This window comes from Vulpes vulpes, chromosome 12, assembly GCF_048418805.1.
Source record: "Vulpes vulpes isolate BD-2025 chromosome 12, VulVul3, whole genome shotgun sequence".
NCBI lineage: Eukaryota > Metazoa > Chordata > Mammalia > Carnivora > Canidae > Vulpes > Vulpes vulpes.
The window spans coordinates 177,794,626-177,807,326 of record NC_132791.1 but is presented as its reverse complement, the minus strand read 5'-3'; the positions used below and the strand labels follow the sequence as shown (position 1 = coordinate 177,807,326).

At 49.4% G+C, this 12,701-nt stretch overlaps 1 protein-coding gene across 1 annotated transcript in view; it reads left to right on the top strand.

The window, feature by feature from the left end:
* The window catches only part of ST3GAL2 (ST3 beta-galactoside alpha-2,3-sialyltransferase 2), a 47,357-nt gene extending 35,689 nt beyond the window's left edge, over window positions 1–11,668 (top strand). Inside the window, exons 3-7 of the mRNA XM_026011653.2 lie at window positions 1,258–1,451; window positions 6,286–6,465; window positions 9,780–9,825; window positions 10,123–10,242; window positions 11,072–11,668. Coding sequence (XP_025867438.1) covers window positions 1,258–1,451; window positions 6,286–6,465; window positions 9,780–9,825; window positions 10,123–10,242; window positions 11,072–11,245 — 714 coding nt within the window. The 3' untranslated portion in view covers window positions 11,246–11,668. The remainder of the gene's footprint in view (window positions 1–1,257; window positions 1,452–6,285; window positions 6,466–9,779; window positions 9,826–10,122; window positions 10,243–11,071) is intronic.
* The last annotated feature ends 1,033 nt before the right edge of the window (window positions 11,669–12,701 follow it).

Below are 12,701 nucleotides of genomic sequence, written 5' to 3'. Positions count from 1 at the left end.
TGTGAATCAAGTCCAGTCTGTTCAATTTTTTTAAATTAAAAAAAAATTTTTTTAAGATTTTATTTATTTATTCATGGCGGGGGGTAGGCAGAGACACAGGCAGAGGGAGAAACAGGCTTCATGCAGGGAGCCTGACATGGGACTCGATCCCGGGTCCCCAGTATCAGGCACCAGGCTGAAGGTGGCGCTAAACCGCTGAGCCACCAGGCTGCCCCCCAAAAAAATTTTTTAAAAGATTTTATTTATTTAGAGAGAAAGAACACTCAAACAGGGGTGGGGTAGAGGGAGAGAAGAGAGAGAATCTGGAGTAGATTCTGTGCTAAGCACAGAGCCCAATGTGGGGCCTGATCCCAGGACCCTGAGATTACAACCTTAGCCGAAATCAAGAGTTGGCTGCTCAACTACCTGAGCCACCCAGGCGCCCTTGTAAATATTTTAAAAATATTTGCAATAGTTAACAACACTTAGAAATCAGGATATTTCACATGAAATCTATATTTTCAGCTTCTCAAAAAACTGGAAAATTTGGTCCTTTTGGGCTCACAATACCACATGGCAACATTGGCTGATGTCACTTGTTTTTGAGGAGGCCTCCTGTTTGCCATAAGCCCCATCTGCCTCTTTACTCCTGAGCTTTGCTTGCCTGGCACGTAGGCATTTGAGGGCAGCCCCAGCTTCCTGTCACAGTCTTTTGCGGTCACTGGTGGTGGGAAGAGCAGGGAACCAGTTTGATTCCAGCCATTCTGACTTTGAAAGAATTCCTCTATTTCACTGCCTTCCCTCCTCCTGTCCTCCAGGGCTCAGGGGGTGTCTCCAGTTATCCCTGGATATTGCCTCAGATGAGGCTTTTGTAACTCTGGGCCCTCAGGCTGAGTCCCAGGGGCGCCCTCTGTAGGCTGGTTAGGAATGAGCCCCTGAACTTCACAGGGTTTTCTCTGCTAACTGCACCTCAAAATGACTCATAGCTCCCCTGAGAGTACAGCAGAGCAGGGGCCTCTGGAGGCTTGACAAGCCCAGAAGTTTCTTTGCTTTGCAGAGCCACTTGACCCCTGAGCCCCTCCAGTGCATTAGAGTACTCCTGATGAGCAGGGCACCAGTCTTGAAGGGGACGTTGTACCATTGTTGAAAAGGGGAACATCCTCAACTGTTCAGAGAGAATTGCTCTCTCTGACTGAGACTGGACGGTGAGGGCAGCAGGCAGGAATTCCTCCTTGTTTGCATAATCCCCCCTCCTTCCTTCTCCCCTCACGTCCACAGATGCTGCAGCCCCAGTTCAAGTCACACAACACCAACGAGGTACTGGAGAAGCTGTTCCAGATAGTACCAGGCGAGAACCCCTACCGTTTCCGGGACCCCCACCAGTGCCGGCGCTGTGCGGTAGTGGGGAACTCAGGCAACCTGCGGGGCTCTGGCTACGGCCCAGATGTGGATGGGCATAACTTCATCATGAGGTGAGCCCTGGGGAGCCGCAGGGAGGGGCCTAGGATAGGCCTCCAGAGGGAGGGACTGGCCTCCTTAGTCTTGTCTGGCAGTGGAGGAGTTGCCGCTGCTGTCTCGGATACCAGAACCTTCGATAAAGGCCCTAGTTTCAGGCTTATTTGTTGGGTAGATGGGGAGCCAGAATTTGTACTCCATTCTTGCTTGAGGCCAGCACTCAGTTTCTAGCTCTGAACTCCTCCTAAAAGGGCTGGGAGTAGACTCCTGGTGTTTTCTGGTGAAAAGTCCCAGCAGCGGTCCTTTCACCTGCCGTGTCCCCTCAGTGCTGGGCCGGGAGTGAGAGCCCCACACTAGTGTCTTGCTTAATAACCACAGATGTTTCCTTCTGGCAGACTCAGAGAAGGCAGAGGTCCTGGGCAGAGCTTGCTCTGGGCTGCTGTCTCCTACCTTTATTTCATAAGGCTTAGATTGTGTGGGGGCAAATTCATTTAATGGACATCTGTACCCAGCCTGAGGGAAGCAGAGGAGTTAGGAGGGCATTCATTTCAGACAAAGACAGAGCTATGAGCCTGGAGGTGAGCGGGGACTAGATTTCTGTTTTAAGATTTTATTTATTTATGAGAGACACACAGAGAGACAGACAGAGACAGAGGCAGAGGAAGAAGCAGGCTCCACGCAGGGAGCCTGACGTGGGACTCAATCCCGGGACTCCAGGATCACGCCCTGGACCAAAGGCAGCCGCTAAACCGTTGAGCCACCCAGGGATCCCTGGAGACTAGATGTTAGACTTGGTTTTTGTTTTGTTTTCTAAATAGGCACCACACCTAGCATGGAGTCCAATACAGGGCTTGAATTCACCACTCTGAGATTAAGACCTGAGCAGAGATCAAGAGTGGGATGCTTAACTAACTGAGCTATCCAGGCATCCCTAGGTGGTAGACTTGTAACTTGAACATGAGCTGCACATTCTGCTCCTGAACCTGTGTTTTCTGACTTCCTCCCTAGACTTGGGGACAGGAAATGCCAAAGTGGGGATCCTTCCATACCACTCCTTGGTGGAAGAAGAGCCTTAAGAGTAAAGATGCTGAAAACGCCCAGTTTTCACTAACCGTCTCTTAGGATGAGCATTGCAGAAAGACCAGGTTCCCCAGGAGGCAGGAGGAAGGGCTTTGTCTTAGAAACTGTTGCTGTTTCCATGGCAACACCAAGGCAGCCGTATGTCTCTGAGGCTTTTCACCCGTTCCTTGCAAAACCCTTTTTCATGTTGAGAATGGTAAGGGTGGGGGAGAGGAGGGATGCTAGGCCCCATCCAGGAACCCAGAGCCACCTGAGAGGTTCCCCCCCCCCCCCACGCCCAGTTGCTGGCTTTCAGAATGTGAGGGGGGCAAGCTGGTTGCTGGAGAAGGAGCTCTCTCCATCCAGACACAGTGGCCAAGAAAGTGGGGAATGAGACGTTCATCACTTCTGTGCAGCCCTGGGACATTCCAGAAGCCTAGGGAAATGCTCTTGAGTGCCTGAAGCTCCTGCCATCCATGCCCTGCCACCTGTACCAAGTAGATGCTTTCATTATGCATGTAGGTGATGGTTGAGAAGCTCCAGGGTGGAAGCAGACAAAAAAAGCTTGGCTACTATGACATCTGTATAGTACCTGATTTATGTTTTGTGGAAGGGCTAACCCAGATTGAATTGTTTTTTTTTTTGCTGATCTGTACAAAGAGCTAGATGGTACTGGAGGTGATTCTTTGCTTATAGACATGTCTTGGTTTGGAACCAGTGGGGAGACCTCCCTGCTCCCTGGAAGCAGGACCAACATAAAACCCCACTGAGCTGAGTTACAGTGAGATGATAGCTGTACCCATATTTGCCTACACTACTCCCCAACTGCCTCCTCCTCCTCTATGTCTTCTGAGCCCTGCTAGCAACTCCAAATGAAGTTGCGCTGGTCCTGCCTCAGCCAGCCAGCAGATAGATCCACAACTCCTAAAACAAGTGCCTGGCAGATTGTAGGCTCACCATAAATATGTGAATGAATCAAAGAGACTAGGTGACCAGATATCAAACCCTAAGCATGAATCCACATCCAACCTTCCTGTGCCTTTGCTCTCAGGTGCTTTGGTGGGTGGAGGCAACCAGGAACAGATAGAATCCTAGGATGTTTTTCTCCTGAGTCATGGAGATATAGTTCATCCTCCATCCTGCTCTGGCTCCTTTCTAAGGCTTGACTTCTCCAGAATGAATCAGAGCCTTAATGCAAAATCCTGTCCTCAAAAGCATGCCCTGTTCCTACCCTCTACCTTGGAGGCTCTGAAACATCTTTTTGGATTTGGACTTCTTTCTCCATTCATCCCTAGACTTTTGAAATCTGGTTCCTGCCCAACAAGTGGGAGGGACCCAAGGAAGGTGGAAGGTCTAAGAAGGGACTTTGTCACAACTGTGGCTGCAGATGCAGTGGAAAAGGCAGATGAGGGAGGTGGATTTTTTTCAGAGGCCAACCTGGGGTACTTGTAGCCCTTTGATCTGTGGGACCAGTTTGGCCTCTCCATGTCAGGTGAAATGAGGTTTGTTTCTTAGGTACTCACCAGTGTGAACCTTGACCCCAGCTCCCGCCCAGTCCAGACCCCAGCCTACTTGGAGTATCACCAACACCAACTCAGGTGTTCCAACTCCTGCTATCCCCTTATATACACCAGGTAGCTGAGAAACACCATCCCTTTTAAGGCTTTCTCTCCAAACTGCTCTGTTTCTCACAGACCCCAGGGCTGATGTGGCAGAAAGCAGATCCAGACTCTGGCTGTGGTGACATAGGACACTAGTGCTGTATGTAGAGCCATAGTAGCCCCAGCAAACTGTCATTAATGCATGGGGAAAGCTACTTCTAGACTATTTTAAGAGACAAAATCTCTGAACTCTAAAGACCAGGAGAACAGAGGGGCACCCAGACAGGAGGCAGAGGACAGTTCAGTTAACCTAATGAAATAGAGTATAGTTGGTCCTACAGAGAAGATTCGAGGCGTCTGCTTGAACCAGACTAGAATTGAAATGGCCAAGAACAAAGACTCACTATGTGGTTCCAAAGCAGGCCACTCTCAGTTATGGCTTCCCAGCCCCAACACTCTCCAGTCCCTGAAGGGAAGGGAGCCAGAGAGGTAGGAGGTACAGCAATATGACCAGCAGTGGTGGAGTACCCTGGACATGCTTTTACTATGTCGTGCTACCAATGGGAGAGGAGCAGGAGGAAGGCATTGTGGGAGCCCCAGTGACAGGTCTTCATTCAGCCCAGCTAAGTGGTGCCAGCCATTTTAAGGACAGGTAATGTTCATACCAGTTTTACATAATAGGCATAAAAAGCAGGGAAGGCACATGGAGACTTTGTTTCCTCTCTCCCGGGCCCCTTTTTCCCCACTGGAAGGCAAGGTTATGGTCACCTCCCTGGGTATTCATGATTCTGCAAAGTGGTTCACACAAGACAGGAATGTTCTCATAAACAGTCACAGCAGAAAAGACCAACATGTTTGTGTTCAAAGCTGGATCACCTGTTTTGAAGATGCTCGCCAAAAGAGGGAGCTTTGATTTTATTGATCCTGTGTTTTGCACTGGTAGAAAGGAAGTAAAAGCCTTCTTGGCTTATTATATCCAGGAGGGTGGCAAGCCTGCTCTGGGTTTCTGAGTTCCTCCATGGCAGTGTGGGAGAAACAGATCCACACTGCACATCACCAGGGGACAGCCAAAGTGGGTACTGCCAGAATTCGGAGCATCCCTCTTGGCCTTGGATGGAAAGGCAGCTAGAAGCTGAAATACAGGGGCGGAGGGGCTGGTGCTGTTGGCATAGAGGCTGCCATCTGGCCCAGGAACACTTCAGCTTCTTATGCACTTCTACTGTCTTCTAGGAAAGAAAACAGAACAGCCAGGTAAGGTTGAAGCTGTAGAAGATTTTCTTTAAAAAAAAAAAAAAAAAGTTTAATATGTGCCTGTTCTTGGGGGGGGGGAAAGTCCAGAAATGTATACACTAAAAGATGAATTACTCCTCCCCATCCCATTTCCCAAGAGTAACCTTTTTTTTTTTTAACCAATTTTAGTACTCTTCCAGGTTTTGTTATATTCATATATAAAAGTATGTTTTTCTTTCCTCCTCCTTTCTCTCTTTCTGCCTCTTTTTCTATTTTTACACAAAATGGTTTCACACTATCTAGTTTTAAGTTTTCCTTTTGTGTGTTGTTAACTCCCTCTGCAGCACATAGTAGTATTCAAAAGATATGTATGAAAAGGAAAGAAGGGGATGGATACCTCACACTACTTGTTTTTTTTCACTGGACTTATTTCTTATTAGCACATATAAATCTGGTTCATTCATTCTCATGGATACATGGTATTCCATATGTGAGTGTGCCAAAATGCACTGACCAGTTCTTTATTGTTAAGTTGATTCTCTTTTTCACTACTGTAAAAAATAATGCACTGAATATCTCTGTATATGTCTTTGCAGATTTATGCAACCATTTTTGTAGGATATCTATAAATAGAATTACTGGGTCAAAGTGTACACCCATTCATATTTTTTTAAAAAGATTTTTATTTATTTATTCATGAGAGACACAGAGAGAGAGAGAGAGGCAGAGACACAGGCAGAGGTAGAAAGAGGCTCCATGTAGGGAGCCCAATGCAGGACTCAATCCTGGGACTCCAGGATTACGCCCTGGGCCGAAGGCAGGTGCTAAACCGCTGAGCCACCCAGGGATCCCCCACCCATTCATTCACATTTTTGATGGCTAGCACCAAATTGTCCTCTAAAAATCTTGTACCAGTTTTCATGGCTAGACTTTTTCTCATGTCACCCCCTTGTCCCTGCAGGATGAATCAGGCGCCAACCGTGGGCTTTGAGCAGGATGTTGGCAGCCGAACTACCCACCATTTCATGTACCCCGAGAGTGCCAAGAACCTGCCTGCCAACGTCAGCTTTGTGTTGGTGCCCTTCAAAGCTCTGGACCTACTATGGATTGCCAGCGCTTTGTCCACAGGGCAAATCAGATTGTAAGTCACTCTGCCCCCTGGGAATGGAATATGGGTGACAGGAGCATTTTGAGAAAAGTCTTCCCAGGGATTGGCTCTTAGACTTCCTTTACCTGAATATTTTGAGCAAGAGGGGCTGGTGAGGAGGGAGGCATTCAGAGGGAGGACTCAAAATTGTGGGTTAGATGAGGCCACCCCTTGTTCACTGTCACTTCCTGCATAGTGACAGCCAGCTGGTGGTAAAAAGGGGAGGGAAAATTTTGGTCTCCTTCCCAGGAGGTGGCTTCTGACTGTGGGAGCTCTGCCTTCTAAGAGTTTTCTTTAGAGGCAGTTGCCCAATCACAGGTAAAAGCCTCGGGAAATTCAATTCACCAAGTTTTTTTTTTTTTTTTTAACTGAAGTCTAGTTGATGCATGTTCTATTAGTTTCATCACCGAGTATTTTTAACAGCTTTATTGAGATCTAATTCAAATGCCATTCAAGTCACGCATTTAAAGTATACAAGTCAATGGCTTTTATTAAATATAGTGTTATATAACCATCACAATTTATTTTAGAATTATTTCATCTTCTTAAAGATGAAGATTAAAGATCTAAAGATACCTCTGCACCCCTTAGCATCACCCTCACTCCCTCCATCCCCTGCCCCGCAGCCCTAGGCAACAACCACTAACCTACTGTCTCATCCTGTGTGTGTGTGTGTGTGTGTGTGTGTGTGTGTATTTGTGTGTGTGTATGTGAGTAAATGTATATAACATATGGGGCACTTGGCTGGCTTTGTCAGTGGAGCATGTGATTCGCGGGGTCGTGAGTTCAAGCCCCATCTTGGGTGTAGAGATTATTTAAAAACTAAAAATAAGTAAAAATTACCTTTTTCAGGTCACTGCCCACATTCTCCATCAAAAATATAAATAAGGGCAGCCCCGGTGGCACAGCAGTTTAGTGCCGCCTTCTGCCCAGGGTGTGATCCTGGAGACCCGGGATCGAGTCCCACATCAGGCTCCTTGCATGGAGCCTGCTTCTCCCTCTGCCTGTGTCTCTGCCTCTCTCTCTCTCTCTCTCTCTCTCTCTCTCATTCTGTCTCTCATGAATAAATAAAAATTTAAAAATACATTTAAAAAATATATAAATAAGCCAAAAAACTGTATGTAACTATATATATATATATATTTTTTTTACTATATATATATATATATATATATATATATATATATATATATATATATTTTAAGACTTTATTTATTCATGAGAGAGAGAGAGAGAGAGAGAGAGGCAGAGACACGGGCAGAGGGAGAAGCAGGCTTCATGCAGGGAGCCTGATGCGGGACTCCAGGATCACGCCCTGGGCCAAAGGCAGGCACTAAACCACTGAGCCACCCAGGGATCCCCCATAAAATATATTTTAACCATATGGTTCAGTAGCATTAAATAATTTATTTTATTGTGCAAACATCACTCTATCCATCTCCAGAACTTTTTCATAATTTCAGATGGAAATTGTACCCATTAAACAGGAAGTCTCCATATCCCCCACTACCTAGCCCCTGCTAACCACTAGTCTTTTTTCTTCATGATTTGACTGTTGTAGATACTTCATGTAAGTGGAATTATAGTGTTTGTTCTTTTGTGTCTGGCTTATTTCACTTAGCATAATGTTTTCAGGATTTATCCATGTTTTAGCATATACAAGATTTCATTCCATGTAGAACCTGGATAGTATTCCATTATGTGGATATACCATATTTTATTTATCTATTCATCCATCAGTGGACAATTAGGCTGTTTCCATTTTTTGCCTGCTGTCACCATATTTTTTTAATAAAGCTTTTTTTAAAGATTTTTTTTTTTTTTAAAAGCAAGAGAGAGCACAAGTGGGAGAGGCAGAGGGAGAAGGAGAAAAGCCAAAACCAAGAGTCGGACACTTAACCAGCTGTATCACCCAGGCGCCCTTGTCACATTTTTTTAAATTTATGTTTTTTTTAAAGATTTTATTTATTTATTCATGAGAGGCACACAGAGAGAGAGGCAGAAACACAAGCAGAGGGAGAAGCAGGCTCCATGCAGGGAGCCCGATGTGGGACTCAATCCCAGGACTCCAGGATCACACCCTGGGCCAAAGGCAGGCACTAAACCACTGAACCACCCAGGGATCCCTAAATTTCTTTTTTTTTTTTTTTATTTATTTAGGATAGTCACAGAGAGAGAGAGAGGCAGAGACACAGGCAGAGGGAGAAACAGGCTCCATGCACCGGGAGCCCGATGTGGGATTCGATCCCAGGTCTCCAGGATCGCGCCCTGGGGCAAAGGCAGGCGCCAAACCGCTGCGCCACCCAGGGATCCCCCTAAATTTCTATTTTATTTATTTATTCATGAGAGATAGAGAGGCAGAGACATAGGCAGAAGCAGCTCCCTGTGGTAAACCTGATGTAGAACTCAGGTTCTCCAGGATCACAACCTGAGCCAAAGGCAGATACTCAACTAGTAAGCCACCCAGGTATCTCTCACATTTTTTTTTTTAAGATTTTACTTATTTGAGGGGTGCCTGGGTGGCTCAGTCAGTTAAGTATCTGCCTTCAGCTCAGGTCATGATTCTGGAGTCCTGGGATCAAGCCCTGCATGGGCTCCCTGCACAACGGAAGTCTGCTTCCCCTTCTGCTCCTCCCCCTATTCATGCTTACTCTCTTTCTCCCTAGAATAAATAACTAAAAAATCTTAAAAAAAAAAAAATTTGAGACAGAGAAAACATGATGGGGAAGGGGAGAGGGAGGAGAGACAAGCAGACTCCCCATTGAGCACAGAACCTGATGTGGGGCTGGATTCCAGGACCCTGGGATCATGACCGGAGCCCAGGCCGGTTGATCAACCAGCTGAGCCATCCAGGCGTCCTGCCACGTATTTTTTTAAACACAAAGTTATAGTTTTCTGACTTTATCTTATATTTGGGAGACATAAGGGCTAATTAATAGGAAGTAGGGATTTTGTGCCAAATGTGAGGATAGTAGTGAGAGGGTCATTGTGGGCAGAACTAAGAGATAGACATGGTAGGTATGAGATGATTGGCTAAATCAAGAGGAGAGTTCACAGCTGAGTATTGTGGAAAGCAAAGTTGAGGTTGGATAATAGAAGGCCCCAGTGTTTGTCTAAAACATTCTATTTTATCCTGAAGGACATGGGTAGCCTCTGAAGGTTTCTGAGCAAGGTACTGCAGTGATGTGTTATGGGGAAGCAGTCTGGAAGCAAGGCATCTGTATTAAGGCTGTCATCACTCAGACCTGAGAGGGAAGAAAGGCATCTCCCAAGAGCCATCTAAATCTTATTTATCTTTCTGCTTACAGCACCTATGCGCCAGTGAAGTCCTTTCTTCGAGTGGACAAAGAAAAGGTAAGCTCCCTCCTCCTTTCCCTTCTTCATCCCCATTTCATTGGAGGAAACTGTGCAGACTTGACTTATGGTGTGTCTGGTCCAGTGGCTCAGGTGTCCCCCAGTGCCCTTCCAGACCCCTGAGTCCCCCACATCTGCTGGCATGCCTGACCCCCTCAGAGGCCACAGGAACCAGGGAACATGGAAGAACAGGTCTGCTGGCAAGCATGGAGGAACAAGCAGAAGCTGCTGACACCTGACCTGAGTCTCCAGGGCCCCAAAGCTCCTCAATGGGTCTGTTACCTTTTCTCCTGCCAGGTTCAGATCTACAACCCGGCATTCTTCAAGTACATCCACGACCGGTGGACAGAGCATCACGGGCGGTACCCTTCCACAGGGATGCTGGTGCTCTTCTTTGCCCTGCATGTTTGTGATGAGGTGGGTCGCCCAGTGTTAGGGGTACAAAAGGGACCCACAGATCAGAGGGAGTCAGTCCTTCTTAGGGCTTAGCAGAGCAAGAGGAATGTGGCTTTGTAGACAGAAATCAAGTGGCTCTGATTTCCCCCATTTCTAGGTTGTCAAGTATACATCTTCATTTCCCAAACTCATGACTTTGGTGATTTTACCAAATCTTAAATCACTTCAGTGAAAAGTTAAATTTACTTAAAAAGGAAATAGACGACTACCACCATAATGGGTTATTACATGTCATAAAGAAAAAAAAAATAACCAAAAGTATAAATAGAAAGCAAGCAGTGTAGTTCAGTTCCAGGGGATGGTCCTCTCCCACAGCTGTGGGCCCCGGGCCGGCTGTGGGTGTAGCGCTGGAGGCCAGTGGTTCAGGAGCCGCATGTCACTAGCCAGCCGGGCTGCTGTGCACGCTCGGCAGTGCTCACGCCCAGCACACCCACTTCAGTGTGGTCCTGGGTACTTGACCAGCTTTCCTGTCAAAGTACTGCATTGCAAACGACAGCAACAAGACAAAAACCGAAAGGGATGTTAGCAAGGGTTGGGGAGCTGTCCTAGCCGGACTGAGGCGTCTGGGCTGCGGGGAGGCGGGCGGGCGAAACCACAGGCAGCAGCGGCCTTCCCCGGGCAGCGTGCGCAGCTCCAGGCCTGGGCGTCCCGCCTCCCCGGTGCCTCTGCGAACCGGCTGCCGTCGGGTCGCCGCGGCCGCCGTGTCCCAGCCTGCCAACGACCCGAGGCTCTTCCGCGCCCCGGCCCCCGGCCCCCGACGCGGGGTGACCTGCGCCGCCCTCCCCTGCAGGTGAACGTGTACGGGTTCGGGGCCGACAGCCGGGGCAACTGGCACCACTACTGGGAGAATAACCGGTATGCGGGCGAGTTCCGGAAGACGGGAGTGCACGACGCCGACTTCGAGGCCCACATCATCGACATGCTGGCCAAGGCCAGCAAGATCGAGGTCTACCGAGGCAACTGAGCCCGGCCTCGCCGCGACCCTTCCGGCCCAGCCGCGAGGCTGCGACGCTCGCTCCGCAGCCGGGACTCCCGGCCAGCCCGAGGGCGGCGGCCTTGGCGAGGGCGCGGCGCCCGGTTGGGCGTCTCCAGCCCTTGGGAGCGACGCCAAGTCGCGGTCTGGACCAATCATGCTGCAAGTCCAGCGAGCGCCGGCTGTCCCCCGCCAATCAGGAGACTTTGGGGGCTGGCCCAGGCCTGGCACCCAATCAGCGCTGCAGTGGGAGCGGAGGCTCTTTCTCCCAGCCAATCATGCGACTCAAGGAGAACTTCCGGCGCTGGGCCCGGTCTCCTCCAATCAATGGCCTTCGGAGGCGGGCCGGCCGCCGCTGAACCCCCACTCCCCTATGCTTTGGGTAGGATTTTATTTTATGCTTTTTAAGGAGTAGTGGTTGGTTCCGGCCTCAGTGGAGTACTTTCCTCAGGCTCTGCGGGAGGAGTGTCGGTGTCCTGTCGGCGGTACTCGGCCAGGGGCACCGAGGAGGAAGCGGGGGGGAAGGTGCGGGGCCGCAGCGGCTGGGCCTCCCTTCGCCGGGGGCCCCTCGCGACCTCGGGGCGGGCGGCGGGGGGGGTGGGGGGCGTTGGCCTCCCGCTTCTGGAGGTCCGGGGGGAATCGGGTGGCTTCCGGGGAGCGCGCTTTCATCCCCGGGAAGAGCTAGATCCCTCTCAAACCTTTTCAGGCCTCAGAGCAGTCTAGACCGCGTATTTCCTTTATCTGTCGGGCCCAGATGGGTGAGTGTAAACCCACCAAAGAAAGGCAGTGGAGCGTGGGTCCCCTCGTCCTCCCTTGTCCCCATCCCCACCTTTGGCCACCCTATGGAATGGCCTTCCTGACCAGGGCATTGAGCATCCCACCTGGAAACTAGAACTGTATTCACCCGTTGCTAGGGCTCGGAGTTCGCCGAGGGCCTGACTCCAGCGCAGGGGTAAGGAACAGGGCAGGGGACCCGGAAGCCCCGTCACTTCAGATGTAAGGTGCTTCTCACTCTCGTGTACTCTCGCGGCCCCTTACTGTTCGCCCACAACTTTTTTAGTGTCCCTTCTTAAGCCCTGGGCGTCCTCACCAGCCTGCTCGTCCTGGGATTGGGGGTGGGGGGTGGGGCACTGCTGGCTTCTCCAACCCCCTACCCCTCCTCGCTCGTCTTTAGCCGGCTCTAGGGAGAGGAAGGCAGGCTGGAGATGGGGAGCCCAGCTGCCTGGTGCATGCACCTTCTTCCTCCGCCCATCACCCCAAAGAGGAGTAGGAAACCTCTTGCTTGGGGGTGGAATTTGCTTTGGTCTCCTAATTTAGTTAACTTGAGGTTACCAGGGATGGCTGACCAACAAAGATTCTTTTAAAATTCCAGGCTGGCCATGCAAATTGCTGGGATCCTAGCTGGGGAGGAGTCGACTGACTTGCCCGCCTTGCATGTCTCCTCTCC